The following is a 13987-nucleotide window of genomic DNA, read 5'->3' as shown; positions in this document are numbered from 1 at the left end:
AAAATGTTACAAAACTAGCTAATAACTTTTTGACTTGTGAGCAATTATTTTGTCTAATGTATTTTTAATATTTTTTAATTTAAAAAGCAAAAGAACTTCTACTTTTACTTGCCGAACGACACCTCAATTCATTAAAATCGAGTTATTTGGTTTCTTGCAATATATTATGTCGTGGTTCTCAATTACCTGCAATCATTGTGTTTTAAGAAAGAAAACAAATAGAAATTAGTTAGAGGGTTCTCTCTCTTTGCGGAAAAAAAAGGCCAAGATTCACCTTATTCAATTATACAATCTTTTTTTTGTTGAAATATTCAATTATATAATCTGATAACCTAGTTAGCTGAGAGATGGAAGTGAGATTATAAAATTGATGAAACCACAATGAGTAAATGACAATATGTTCAATCATCTTAAACAAGAACTTATTTGCATCTTCGGACATAGCTTAGATGGTCAAGTCTAGGAATTATTTGCATATTTCCTTAGAAAAAACAAGTTGAACAAATGAAGCACAAACTAATAAACCTAGGTTTTATCTGAATAAAATGTTGGTCCTCTTTTTGTTATATTTGCCATTACTGATTTAGATATCCCTATTTCTCTTGCATTCAGGTGGGACTTTGGGGAACCTCACCCTATCAGTACAGTAGTTGTAAATGGTGAATTTCTTCCGGACCCATTTCAGCCTTCTGATCTGGTATTTGTCTAGACCTTGGTACTCTTTCTGATCCCACCACATCTCCCCTTTGGTTTCACAAAACTTGGCGTCGACCGAAGATTGACAACCGTCGATGTGGAAACCCTTGTAAGACGCCAAAAACGGGCCTTCTGACCAGTTGATCTTCTCCATCCCACCCCTTGTGGCCCAGTTGTCCGCATTCCACAAGCTCGAATACAACTTCATGGGTCGGTTGAATGGGAACTTCACGTTCAAATCGGTGCTGTTCCTAAACACTCTTATAGGAATATCATCCACTAAGAATCTGCACCATCCAATCATAAAACATTATGCTTGAATCAACAATTAAGCATATATATATATGAAGATTTTGGTGGTTGAAGTGGCCTAAGGTTAGTTTGTCTTTTCTTCAAGTCAGATCTAAAATCTGATTCGAGGACTGAACTGACTCGAGTCAGAATCCGAATTGTTTTTTTTGTCCGACTCTTGATATCTAACTTGTCTAAAGGGCTGCTTAACTGATTTGGGTTGTTTTTTGACCCATTCGAGTCAGACGAGTCAGATTCAGGAAGAAAAGATAAAAATGCCACCAAAGTAAATAAAGGGCTTACACAATCTGGTAGTTGTTCCAGAGAATAGAGTAAGAGTGATAGGCCTTGGTTGGATCAAACCAGAGATAGATCCTTTGCTCTTTCTCTCCCTTCCCTCCCGAGAAAACATTTGTCTGTACAATGTAAGGCTCTCCTGTCCTGTTCCCCAAGAACTCAAAGTCTATCTCATCATGCTCATTCCCTTGTGAAGATAACTGCATTGCCCCCACCATACAAAAAATTTATTTGAATGAGAAATAATATTTTATAGCAGATTAGATGCTTTGGATTGATTTCGAATTCACATTTCATCTTCTTAATATGAATTCCTTTATAATGCTTAGGTGGTTTTTGTGTTTGTCTATGTGTCTGAATCTGACTCTTCTGAATCAGATGGACCCAAAATCAACCTCATTCAGTAATTAAGGACGAGTCATATAAACATTCTGAAATCCGAAACGAGAGTGAATTCAGACCTCAAATCCGATTTCAGATCTGACTTAGAAAAAACAAGAAAGTGGTAGCAGGTAGAAGTAGTAATTCAGTACTAGTTTCAGAATCTTACATAAAAAGCTGTTACTGTACCAGCTGAATCTCCAGGTACCAACTTCATTTGCATGCTGAAATGTCCAAACAAGTAAGATCCTTTCGACTGAAAACCAGTACCTATATATATAGAGAGAGAGATGATGGATCATTAGAGACTCTTTTGTAGCAGCTATGTTAATGGGTGTGATGACTAAAATTTACAAACCTGTGTAGTTGTCGAGTAAGAGCTGAATCTCGTTGCGGTTATCGAAGTACTTGATGTGATCAAAAGCCCATGTTGGAACATAATTCCTATCAAATGGCACATTCACCGCCTTCTTGATTGGAGCAGCCACTGTTAATCCAGCAACCATGGCCAAGAACAAGAAACACACAAACACAGAATTCCTAGCCTCCATTGCAGTACTAGGAAGAACCTAAAGAAATGTAGAGAGAGTGCATATACTGAGGAGGTGGGTGAGGCCTTCTTATAGGCCAAAAAAGAAGAATATAATATCTTATTATATAACAAACTAGGGGTTGACAGACAAACAGCTACATCTGCGCCGTTAAATTGGGGTGAGGGGGGATTTCAATTGTTTGTGTGTTGAAAGCTGAGATAATGAGGTCTTTTCCAAGAAAATGCTTGAGAAATTGTGCAAAGTGGTGTTTGCCTAATTATTGAAGAAAACAAGCAAGTTTATCAAACCCCCCAAGACCACATATCAACATATATAATATAAAAATGCAGATTTATACATGAAACAATTCTAGTAGGCTGTCCAGCTTACTTAGGGTTGACTCTCGGACTTGATTAGCAATAATAAATCCAGCTTTTCATTTATTAAAATAAACAATAGAAGAGTCTCTAATGCAGAAGAAAAATACCTTCCCCGGTTATGGGTGTTGCCGCGGCTGCTAGCTAACTAGTCAATGCCTTGCATTTGGACCTAATTTTTTGAAAATAACGGCATTAACCGCCTAAAACCTCTAAGGTTTGATTTATTCATTTTAAGTTTTCTGTTGTATATGGATGGGAACATATTAAGGTATAAATTATTTTATTTTATTTTTAAATGCCTATTTAACTTTCCTCACTAATTTATTGATTTAAGTGTTTCTAACTCAATAAGAAAAAGAATTTATGTCTCAACATGTCACATGTTTGAACATTACTATGCGTAAGTTAACCAGCGATGGCTGCAGGTAAGGTCGTTTAATGCAATTTGCAAATGCACTACTAATTGGAGATCCCCATATTTTTACTTGTCAAGAAAGTTTGTGCTGGTCATAAAAATATGAACTTGTATCGTATTGCAAGTGTGCCCTAGTTACTTTCATAAAATTCCAATGTATCATAATCCTTGTATGACTTACAAACCTTGCAGACTATTTAAGTGAAATACTCTTTCTTTAAGGACAATATTATATGCATATACAGTATACTTCACAAATATCAAATAGGGTAGTACAATTTACTGTAGAAGATCAATAAATTCCCACTCGTGATCAATCATAAAGACCCCTCGGTAACAACTAGATCTGCATATGTATAACCACTACTAAATTAATCGACTATTAATGACAGCAATGTGTATAATATTATAATAAAGAAATTAGGCAAACACAAACTGTTTCCAACTAGTACCAAACTAATGTCAGCTAAATCTCTGGTTAATATTTCAGAGATCCAAAGACACTATAAAATACAAATAAAAGAGCAATTTCAAGAGGCTGTCAATTGAGCTAGTGGCTAAAAAATTACTCTTTGCAGTTCAAATCCACTCCTTTTATGTAAGTTAATAACATTTGACTTCATTATACAACCAATATTCAAATGAGCAGGTCTGTAAAGATCAAAGAATGAGTTGTGACCTTTTCTTTAAGAAGCCACGATAAAGCATGACAAAAAATGGCACATCTGAGATGAGAACTAAATCAATTGGATGAAAGAAGCTTGAACAACTTACCACCGCTTAATCTCATAAAATCTGCTTGCCTCAATTGTCTATCTCCAATTTTGAAGGTCCCAAATTCTTCTTTCTGTAGTGCCATCCCAGCTCAGCTTGGGCGGGAACAAGTTGTTTCCATGAGATTAAAAATGGAGCATACCCACCCACTCCGCTTGAACAAAAAAACGTAGAAGTGTCCTTCTGTTCATTGGAGCAAGAGGTGATTCAACTTTCTCCCTAGGTTACGACAAAGTTCATTGATTGTCATGACACCCACGAATTCGAGTTTTAGGAAACAAATTTCCTTTTCTTGTGTCCCTTGTTAACAGAATAAGAAAGCATTGTATATCGTGAATTAGCAAGCTCCCGAGGAACAACTGCTCCTGATGATTTAAGAACATCAACCAACTCTCGGAATATATTCTTATCCCCCTCATCTAGAAACACAATAGATGATCCTTCTTCTCCTAACCGAGATGCCCTTCCAATCTGGTGAATATATTCTTTGATAGAATTTGGCATGTCAAACACAATAACTTGCCTCACTCTCAGGAGATCAATTCCCCGTCCCAAAACACCTGTAGCTACAATAACAGAAACCTCACCCATCAAGAACAACCTTAGAGTCTCTCTCCTTTCCTTCATGGGCTTCTCTCCATGAATTGCTAGAGCTTTTATCCCTGTGGTGACTGTGATTGCTTCTGACAGGAGATCAGCTCCAAGTCTTGAACCCACAAATACCACAACTGGTGGTTTAAAATGTTGCTGGCTCTTTATTATCTCATAGAGCTTTTGCTTCTTCTGCTTGGACTCCACCCAAATAGCTATTTGCTTCACAGATTTGCTTGGCTCATTCCGTTTCCCAACAGAAACAAACCCCAAATCTTTGGTTAATGAACTCGCCATCTTCTCCACCTCTGGAGAAACAGTTGCAGAATACATTAATATCTGAGGCTGAAAAAGAGCTTGATAAACCTGCATAACTTGGTCCCTAAAACCTCTATCGAGCATGCAGTCCACTTCATCCAAAACCAGAATTGAGACCTCATCAAGTTCGATATCGTGCTTGGTTAAGAGATCAATGAGCCTACCAGGAGTCCCAACAATTAATTCTACCCCAGACTGAATTCGGTACAATTGATTAGCCATTGCCTCACCACCCACTACAAGAGCAGTTTTAAAGGGCAGACCAACGCCAAGAAGCTTTGCTTCTTTCTCTACCTGCACACATAGCTCTCGAGTAGGTGCAAGAATTATTGCCAAGGGCTTCCTCTGAGCTCTATACCCAATATTTGAGCAATGAGAAATAATAGGAATCAGAAAGGACGCCGTTTTACCCGAGCCAGTATCAGCAGAAACAAGTAGGCTCTTGCCATTGGAAAGAGCGGCTGGAATGGCTTGCATTTGAACAGGTGTAGGAATCTCATATCCTGCCACTTCTAAATTTTTTTCGAGCTTCTGAGGAAGATTGCAAGATGCAAATGACACAATGGGTGGAGGAATAGAATCCCCTTTCACTTGAATCCCAATTCTACTCCTAAGCAATTCAATCTCGTCACTATTGCCCACAAAACATGGGTGTATTGATTTACCATTATCTCTGACATAAACGCACTCGTCGGCGACGGGTAATCTGACAACAGGAGTGGGGTGATTCTCTAGTTTCTGCGCTTTTGAAAGCCTATCAAGTAGAGCTGTTTTGCACTCAATACTACAAATATCATCATTTGTCTCGTCACATATATATTCTCCATATCGACCACAAATAACACAACGAGGTTCGTCTGGCAAGGCTTCTCTTTGATCCCAACACCTTTCTTTCACCTCACTCGCTACATCAGACATAAATTTCAAGAAATTAGACTATTGAGTTAATAGTCATTCGCTCTTATATCATCCTAAAGCCGTTAACAATAGTAATTCAAGTTGAGGCAAGTTAGGGTTTTTGTCAAGACATTATCAAATGAAATTTATAAAACATTTAAAGATGGTAATTTGTGTTCAAGCAATCGACCTTATCTGAATACAGGAAGAGAAAACGAAGAAATAAAGATATGGGTCTTACTTGTCTCTTCGAGTTCATGCATTATTGTGAACAAATTTAATATCTGGTAGGGTTGTGAATCAACTAAAACTGGAACCAATTCAGGAGCTACAACGAAGAAACTCAGAATTAGTCAATATTACAGAGATGGAATTAAAAAAGAAACCCTAGAACACAGATAAATTATAGCATTAGTTAAAACCCTAGAATTTTTTTAGAACTTAAATCCACCATAATTTTGAAAACATGGATGATCATTAACAAAGGCAATTGTATAGAATGAATCAGTAATCTGTTAATAACCTTTTTGGAATGAACATTAAATTGCAGAAGAATCTGGTTTCCTTCCACCATGAGTATATCATAAAACCCAAGATGAAATCATACAAAATTTTGGACCCCAATTTTGTGACCATCTTCCTTTATGAGCCCCTATTTTTTGTAAATTCAAATTTAGCCCTTTTTGTTAACACCGTCAGTTGACTTTAATGATTAATGTGGCTTGATTTCTAAAAAAAATCAATTTATTTAGAACAAGCTAGGAAGTCAAAATGGAATTTGTTTTAAAAAGATTAAAGACACCTCATCACTCCTCCATTTCATCACCTCTCTCTTCCACGTTATGTATCTCGCCACTTCATCATCTTCTCCGATGAATGTCGCCGGCCGACTAAAATTTTCGGCGACCTTCAATTTTTTTTTGTTTTAAAGTTACAACATTTTTGTCAATTTATTGTGACGTAAAGAATAAATAACATTTCATGATGATCAAATCATCGGCTACTTTTCAACAAAAAAAAATCATCTGCTACTTTGATAACGTGATGAAGCTATCATCTTGTGGTCTATGCACTAGCTTGAATAAGTGAGTGAGTGGGGGAGATACTAGCCTCCTAGCCTTGTTAAAGAAGCTCTGGCATCTTTATATGGTTACTTTCTTCTTTCCTATGACTTATGTGATCCCTTTTATGCTCTCTCCTCTATTAATTTCAAGCCACTAGCCTTTTCTTCCGCCTTGAACAAAGAAAAATAAAACATTTCTCTTCCTTTAAATCAAAGCAAAACATGTTAACAGTCTATCATCCATATATATTTGTCTCTAACCATTCCATTTTTTATGGGTCTCATAGTTTACTCTTCTCCCCCTAAATCAATCGACAAATCCCCTACTCAAAAAAACAAAATGCACCAAGTTGGACGTCTCCACGCACCGTCTAACAAGTTAAAAGAAATTTATTTATTTTTAATGTTTTTAAACCTTAATTGGGGTTAAAGTGTTAAACGTATATCAGTTCAGACAACATAAAATTTAGTTAAATACATTTGATTTTACCGTGTATTTCTCTCCACTACATAGGCCATCGTTCGAAATTTACCATTTCAAAAAATATACTAGATCTTTATCTAGAGACTAGACTTGGTTCTCTCCTCTTAACTTTTTAATTCGATCTTTCATCTTTGTAATTCGCCGACTGCATGTGTTCATCATTCAAATGCATAATACATTATGCTTGTCAAAAATAAATCACGAAAACTCTACTTCATACTAGTTTATATAATGGGTATTGGATCAAACCTTTCAAGTTATCGATATTATCTTCACTTTGACACTTACTACACTCACTCATGTACCTTTTTGGGACGTTCTCCCAAACAATACGGGACGTGTATGTGATGGGAATGGTTTATTTGCAGGTGGGTCAAGTTGGTAGAGGTATTGGGTCCCTTGCCTGCCCACCAACATTTCTTCATTCTTTATTTTTAATTGAAATTGATGGATCCAGTTTGTTGATGGATGCTACCTTCATAGCCTACTACCAAATTTTCTCATGCCTGCCCCCACGACCACCTCTTCATTTGCCCCACTACTACTACAATCCAAAATTTTCATTCCCTTAGCTGTACGTCTGTTTCAAAAAAGAAACCCTAATTCAACCTCTCTACTTTCTTTAATTTTAATTTTGGTTTTTGTTTTGGATTTTTAAGATGAAACTACGACAACCACCTAATCTTCCATAATAATTATAAGCATTCCAAAAAGAAATATTTAATTATTTTTTTCCCTTTAATTGTAAACAATAATCTTCGGGCCAGGGAAACAGAAACAACAGAAATAGTGGTGATCGAATTAGATAAAATAGTCCTATCATATACTTTCCCTTTCTTTCTCCATACTCTTCTTTGTCTCCCCCCTCTTGCTCCATCTATCCACATAGTTTTGTTTTTCTTATAAATAGCTAGACCTTCCACAATCATTCACAATCCACTTCTTGCTTGCCCTTTTCATTGTTTCTTTCTTCTCTTCTCTTTCTTCTTCTGCTTGGTATTTTTCGATTCTCACTAAAGGCGGTCTTTTTTATTCTTACATATAGATATGGAGATACTTTCGTCTAGTGTAAACAAAAGTGTCACTATGAAAGCCAGAAAGTTATGGAACTTTTTGCGATTGACCTTTATTATGATCCGAAAAGGTCTAATTTCAAAGCGGAAATTGATCATGGACCTCAATATAATGATGAAGAGAGGGAAACTCTTAACCAAAACCTTTTCTAGTCTCGTCTTCCAACTCAAAACTAAATCAAAAAATGGAGGGGGTTTCGGCATAGGCCACTATGAGTTCTCTTGCAACAATAGTCCTGCCCCATTTCACTTGGGGAAATCCACTAGATATCATCATCACTACTTCCTCCCTTGCATGAACCCTCCTCATGTTCTTGACAGCGATGAACCAGCATTGTCCAACTACAACTCCAGACATTTCATCCTTGACGACCTTTTCCATGGAGATCAAAAGTTAAGCCTACCAGAAGATGAGGAGAACAATGAAAATAACAACCAAATAGATGTTGCAGCAGAGGACTTCATTAGGAAGTTCTATGACCAACTAAGGTTGCAAACTGGAACACAATTTTTACAAGACATGCAATACCAGCACATGATGGCAATAGGCACAAGTTAGGAAAAAATTAAGAGAAATTACTACTGCCACTATTGTCCTTGTTTTTACCATAATATAAGTTAGTCTATGAAAAGAGTAGGATATTAGCTAGGTCAAGTTCCTGCTACGAAGTTTTACGTTTCTTCTTCGCTGAAAAGAAGGAAGACGGGTTACTGCTGCGAAACTAGAAGAGCTAGTTCAGGTTCCTGCCTATTCTTTCTAGTTGTGATTGTTTACTTATCCTTGGAAATGTTCTATGCTACTTACTGTGGGATAATTTCGGTCTGTCAGTGAGATTCGGGTAGAGATTGTTATATTACAGGGACATGTGTAAGGGTTGAGAAATATGTAGTCCATGGGAGAATTTTTGCGAGTTGGTTTCCACTAGTAGCCGTTAATGTTCTTGTATTGATTGGCTTGGATAAAAGTATATCTATAAAAATTATACTATCAGGTACACTTTTGAAGTTGTCACCAAGTATAGGTGTTACAGGTCCAATTTACAGAGGAGATTTTGCCGTAATTGAATGTCGAGTGTGTCATTGGGGTGTGTTTGTAACTACCATTGGGCACGGGGCGTCACAGGTGTTATCGGACCAACCTAATATGAATTATTGATTTCCAACAGTTAAGATAATCAAAATCAAAGAGCTTTACCACAAGAATTTCATATAAAATAGAGGAGGATGATGGTGCCTTCTTTAAACTAATCAAGTAGAACATAAATGTTGAATAAACAACCAATCAATTGAAAATCAATGAGTTTTCTTTTACTTGAATCTTCCCAGTATGACTACCAAACCCATAAAAGGACTGAATAAATAAACAACAAAGCACATAAAACAGAGAATGAAACTTAGCAGACAAGTTCAATACCCCATAGTTGCAGCAAATTCCTCTTAGCGACTCTTGCTCTTTTTCTGGGTTTGGATTGGCGTACCAACTGCTGCGCATATACTCTTCCAGGACCTAATAATGATGAGTGATGGTATCCATACCCAAAAGGAATTTGCAAACACGTAATATGCATAGTAATGTAATGGGGTGGCTGCAAAATTGTCTCCTTCCAAGACAGCTGTGACGAAATACACTATAGTTCCGTATAGCTGGCCTAGACTGACCGAAATCTGAAGTAGGTGGCTGTATGACTTTCTCTTTGCAATAGCATATCTGCAAACCATGAAACCACAAAACCAAGGTCAATAACTGAAGAAACATCTTACGTTCTTTGGTTTCCTTCTTATAATAGTATGCTTGTATTTTTTTTCTAGATAAATTTGTATATGAGTCTCTATACTTGGTTCGGTGAACTATTCAAGTCTTGATTTAGAATCTCGGTGGAGTTATCTCCCTCAAGTTTGACAAGGTATTGTCCAGACGAACAATATGGTTTAGATTTTTTGGCTTATGTTTTTTGTTTCGATCAGATAGGTGGAATAACTATTTTAGCAAACCCATTTAGAATGATGAGTTTATAGAAAAACATATCAGATCCTTGCCAAAACTCATTAGTAGATTAAACGAAACAATAGCTCTTATGAAGTTTGGAATCCTTGAGATAATAAACTACAAACAAATAGGAATTTAAGATCTAGTAATCATGCTTAATATTGATCATGTTTTCCTGTATTAGAAAATCTTACATGGCCAGAAGGCAGGCTGGACCCTCGAGGACTGCAGTGATCCCTTCAACAGCGACAACTCCTGCATCCCTTCCTGCATATCTTGAATCACCTTTGCTGTATTCTTTCCCTGCACGTCATCTCCTAAATTATCTACTAAATAACTCATACAATTATATATAAAATCGTCATAATTTCCAAATTCTTTTTCCATCAAATGAAACTAGAGTGTATATAGAGAACTTACAAACTTCTGCAAGGTAAAAGGCAGATTTCTCTTTGAAGAACGCTGGAGAGAAAGCAAAATAGCCTTCAAGGATAATGTGGGTCAGTCCGGTAAACGCCCACCAACACATAAGCAATCGATCCACCTTGGTTATTTTGGCACAACGTCCTGGCGTTAACAGAAGAAAACAAAAATTAGAATCACAAAAAAACCTTCATCGATGCATCAGAAAAGTGCTGCTCTTATGCCACAACCAACCAACATAGTGCCTTCATTTTGATTTCCCATCACATTACTGAAGGAATCCACTCAGATTGGTAAATAAAATCACACAACCGCGCCAAGCCGCCAACAACAAGGTAGGTCGCTGATGGGTGTAGAAAAGGTTTTAAAGCCTAAACATTCACAGACTGATAAGAAGATTACAGTCAAACCAAGTTAATTTAAACGGAACAAACTTAAGGAAGGCCTAGTTGGTAGTAACACAAACAGTTTAAACTTGAGAAGATAAAAGTGGCACCAGGGAAGGATAGAGCAAGGTCAAGTATTTGGTGTAGTTATTTTCATGTAATAGTCCCACATCACTTCCAAAGTCAGCGCTATAGGTACAAACTCAAACTTACTAAGTACCAAGTCCTTTAGGGTAAGTCGTAGAGCCTTTGCTAGAAATAAAACTCCGTACCCATGCCATTGCACTCATGGATGTTAAGGTATTTTCGTAATTTACACTCCAACACCAGTTTGACTCGCCTGATGTTCCGAGTGAAATCACTCCTCTTCTTCTCCTCCTCTCAGTTATCTCCCGCTTCACGACATCCTCTTTCTAGAACCACAAGAAATTTCGTATTCTACAGTTGAATTTTGCATTCTGTCCTGTTGATCTTCCAATCCTTCTAACATTTGATATCTTACTACCCAAAGAAGTCAAACCTCTTAGAAATGGTAGGAAATATAGCTGCAAGGAAAGTTGGTTATCTGACTTTAAATCCTAGATCATCATTTTGTAAAGTAGTTAGGGTTGTTAGGTTATGGTTGTGGTATGCCCATGCTTATGAGTCTTTATTACTCGGATATTCTGAGGAAACAGAGCTAGAAAAATCTGCAGCTAAGATGTTGATGGACAAAAAGTTCTGCACCCGCGTTAAACATGAGCAGGAGGTGATTAGCGAGATTGAGAATGGATTGCCTGTAGAGGCCCTTGCACGGGCACGGCGTGTAGCATGATACAGGGCAGCAATGCATACTCAATGTATTCAAAGTACCTCAGAAGCATTGTTTAGATTTAACGAAGTAGCAATATTCATCAAAAAGATCCTTTCACTACTCTCTTTTGTTTGGACTAGTATATGTTGCATTTGCATATTCCAGTTAGTAATAAATGTATTCTCTCTGAAGAGCGCATTCAGTAGGCACGAAGAAAATGATGGGTCGTCTATTTTTACTCAAGATTTTTCACCACTATACTGCGTAGTACTTGGACAAATTATAATTTCTTTTCATCCCATAAATCCACTTCTTTATGCTTATAGCGGAAATGCAGAGCCTCGTATAGGCATAGCTGACTTGGACTTGCATTCATTCTCCAAGGTACTTGATGCTCTCTTCTTTGTTTACATGGCTGATAGCATCAGAAACTCCTTATCCTTGTCTTGTGGGGATTTGAAAGTCAACATGTCATCTTCATCTATAAATCCACTAACAGATAGAAACTTGAGGGCAGAAACAAATAGTCAATCCATCAAAGGACATAAAAAAGAGAAAATCCACGAGTCCAGTTCAGTTGTGTGGAGCGAGGGAACCGCCCTTTCAAATAAAGTAGTGACTGGATTCACAGATTCAAGAGAAAATGCTGGATTGTTGCATTTGGAGAGTTATTTAGATGAAATATGGTCAAACTGGAAAGGAAATCATAAGAAACTTGAAGGAGGTAATCCCCAGAGTCTGAGGAAAACCCGATGCTTCTCTTTGAGACTAAAAATATATCTTAGGCCAGATTATGGGATTTGGAGGTGTTGCTTGACCATGGGAAAGAAAATTGAATTTCGAATTGCCGCATACATCAATTGTATCCGTTGCTTTGTTAGTTTGACACATAAAACATACCCTCTGTAAAATGGATTATGCAAACTATTCTGTAATCAACCAGGTACGAAAGCAAACGGAATTGGAAGACTACTTTGAGTCTTACACAAATGAAATGAAGATGGCGATGCATAGGATGATACAAGAAAAGAATATACAAGTTGCAGTAGCTATAGTTGGTCCTACAATCAGATTGTTACCGGAAGAAGATGGGTTTCTTGGTTTAATTGAATGGCAACAAACCATCATTGTAAATCAGATCAAATTTTGATCTAATGAACCATAAATCCCTAAATCTAACATAGTCAACCCTAAACTAAGAGTTTGCCAAGAACCCATAATTCATTCACAATTGCTTCCATCAGAAATTAAACCCAAACCCAGATTAAACAAAAAGAAACTTGGAAAAGTTAAAATGTAATTTATAATTGATACTACTTGAATTTGAATCTATAAAATGAAGAAAATAAAAACAGGGGTTTTGGAATCAAGTAGAAATGATTGGGGAAGGGTACCTGAAATGAACCAGATGAGGGAAACGACGAAGAGGGAAGAGCTGAGGTAAACGCCAAGGATGGTGGATTGAGAGAGAACTCCAGGTACAAAATCTGGAAGGTGTAGATCTGTCGGAACGTAGGGATGACTGCTACTGTAAGTTCCCTCCATTTTCGTCTACCTCTCTCCTCTTTCTCTCTCTACTACTCTCTCGTGTTCGATCGGAATATAGATCTGAAGCTTGTGTTCTATCTTTTATATATATTCTGAGTATGAGTTGGAGAGGAATCAAATACTACCATTTTCGATTAAAAGATATGAGTTGACAAAAGTTACTCTAATAATATTATAATGCCCAAATTGAGGGAGTTCTTATTAGGATAAATTTGAATCAAGATAGCTAATATATCCATCTATTTCATCATACCAATTATGTATGAATTTATTTTCAACAAAAAAAAACTACATATGAATTAGTTAACTCGCTTCCATCCGTTGATGGTGTCTAAATGAATAAATACAAATCGAAGAAAAGAAGAATGGTGTTATTGGTGGAACGATTCAATCTTGATTGACCGCCAGAGTGTGTGTTTCTCTCTATGTCTAAATAGAGGAGGAATCTGCAAAATGTCAATATACATACAAATTAGTTACTCCGGTGGAAGATATATCCTACCAAACTAACATCATTAACTGCATACAGATATATCGACAAAAAAGCGTGAGTATTTTTTTAATGTTGGTTTGGATGTTTTCTTGTACATGGTTCAGTTTAATCAAATCACCTGAGGTAGTATGTATAGATCTTTCTCGAATAGAGAGACGTACTTA

At 36.8% G+C, this 13987-nt stretch overlaps 4 protein-coding genes across 4 annotated transcripts; 1 reads left to right on the top strand and 3 right to left on the bottom strand.

Moving 5' to 3' along the window:
- Window positions 1-354: 354 nt before the first annotated feature.
- Window positions 355-2216, bottom strand: LOC147532777 (xyloglucan endotransglucosylase protein 34-like). The gene is made up of 4 exons (XM_086646343.1): window positions 2024-2216; window positions 1835-1935; window positions 1291-1484; window positions 355-983 (listed from the first exon to the last, which is right to left on the bottom strand). Exons 1-4 carry the CDS (start codon window positions 2214-2216, stop codon window positions 584-586), a joined length of 888 nt encoding a protein of 295 aa, XP_086502469.1. The 3' UTR covers window positions 355-583.
- Window positions 2217-3379: 1163 nt separating this feature from the next.
- LOC147532776 (P-loop containing nucleoside triphosphate hydrolases superfamily protein) lies at window positions 3380-6184 on the bottom strand. The gene is made up of 3 exons (XM_086646342.1): window positions 6097-6184; window positions 5815-5901; window positions 3380-5581 (listed from the first exon to the last, which is right to left on the bottom strand). The coding sequence occupies exons 2-3, from the start codon at window positions 5834-5836 to the stop codon at window positions 4038-4040; spliced, it is 1566 nt and encodes a 521-aa protein (XP_086502468.1). The 5' UTR covers window positions 5837-5901; window positions 6097-6184; the 3' UTR covers window positions 3380-4037.
- Window positions 6185-8100: 1916 nt separating this feature from the next.
- Window positions 8101-8822, top strand: LOC147532775 (uncharacterized). Its single transcript, XM_086646346.1, has one exon. The coding sequence runs from the start codon at window positions 8168-8170 to the stop codon at window positions 8750-8752; it is 585 nt and encodes a 194-aa protein (XP_086502472.1). The 5' UTR covers window positions 8101-8167; the 3' UTR covers window positions 8753-8822.
- Window positions 8823-9459: 637 nt separating this feature from the next.
- HYD1 (C-8,7 sterol isomerase) lies at window positions 9460-13776 on the bottom strand. Its single transcript, XM_086646345.1, has 4 exons — window positions 13177-13776; window positions 10601-10747; window positions 10375-10483; window positions 9460-9901 (listed from the first exon to the last, which is right to left on the bottom strand). Exons 1-4 carry the CDS (start codon window positions 13325-13327, stop codon window positions 9631-9633), a joined length of 678 nt encoding a protein of 225 aa, XP_086502471.1. The 5' UTR covers window positions 13328-13776; the 3' UTR covers window positions 9460-9630.
- Window positions 13777-13987: the final 211 nt, after the last annotated feature.

Source organism: Eschscholzia californica, unplaced genomic scaffold (genome assembly GCF_041429995.1).
Source record: "Eschscholzia californica isolate CP2 unplaced genomic scaffold, dmEscCali1.0.p SCAF_6, whole genome shotgun sequence".
Classification (NCBI taxonomy): Eukaryota; Viridiplantae; Streptophyta; class Magnoliopsida; order Ranunculales; family Papaveraceae; genus Eschscholzia; species Eschscholzia californica.
Note: the sequence above shows the minus strand (reverse complement) of the source record. Positions and strands in the feature narration are given on the sequence as shown.

What these genes read in the sequence shown, in the direction of transcription:
- LOC147532777 (XM_086646343.1), bottom strand. Translation starts at nt 2,216, where the DNA reads ATGGAGGCTAGGAATTCTGTGTTTGTGTGTTTCTTGTTCTTGGCCATG. An exon ending in CTTACTCGACAACTACACAG is followed by an intron (nt 1,936 to 2,023) that starts GTTTGTAAATTT and finishes CTATATATATAG; the next exon opens with GTACTGGTTTTCAGTCGAAA. An exon ending in GTACAGTAACAGCTTTTTAT is followed by an intron (nt 1,485 to 1,834) that starts GTAAGATTCTGA and finishes GGGGCAATGCAG; the next exon opens with TTATCTTCACAAGGGAATGA.
- LOC147532776 (XM_086646342.1), bottom strand. Translation starts at nt 5,836, where the DNA reads ATGCATGAACTCGAAGAGACAA. An exon ending in GCATGAACTCGAAGAGACAA is followed by an intron (nt 5,582 to 5,814) that starts GTAAGACCCATA and finishes TGTCTGATGTAG; the next exon opens with CGAGTGAGGTGAAAGAAAGG.
- LOC147532775 (XM_086646346.1), top strand. Translation starts at nt 8,168, where the DNA reads ATGGAGATACTTTCGTCTAGTGTAAACAAAAGTGTCACTATGAAAGCC.
- HYD1 (XM_086646345.1), bottom strand. Translation starts at nt 13,327, where the DNA reads ATGGAGGGAACTTACAGTAGCAGTCATCCCTACGTTCCGACAGATCTA. An exon ending in CCTCATCTGGTTCATTTCAG is followed by an intron (nt 10,748 to 13,176) that starts GTACCCTTCCCC and finishes TGTTAACGCCAG; the next exon opens with GACGTTGTGCCAAAATAACC. An exon ending in CCAGCCTGCCTTCTGGCCAT is followed by an intron (nt 9,902 to 10,374) that starts GTAAGATTTTCT and finishes CATGGTTTGCAG; the next exon opens with ATATGCTATTGCAAAGAGAA.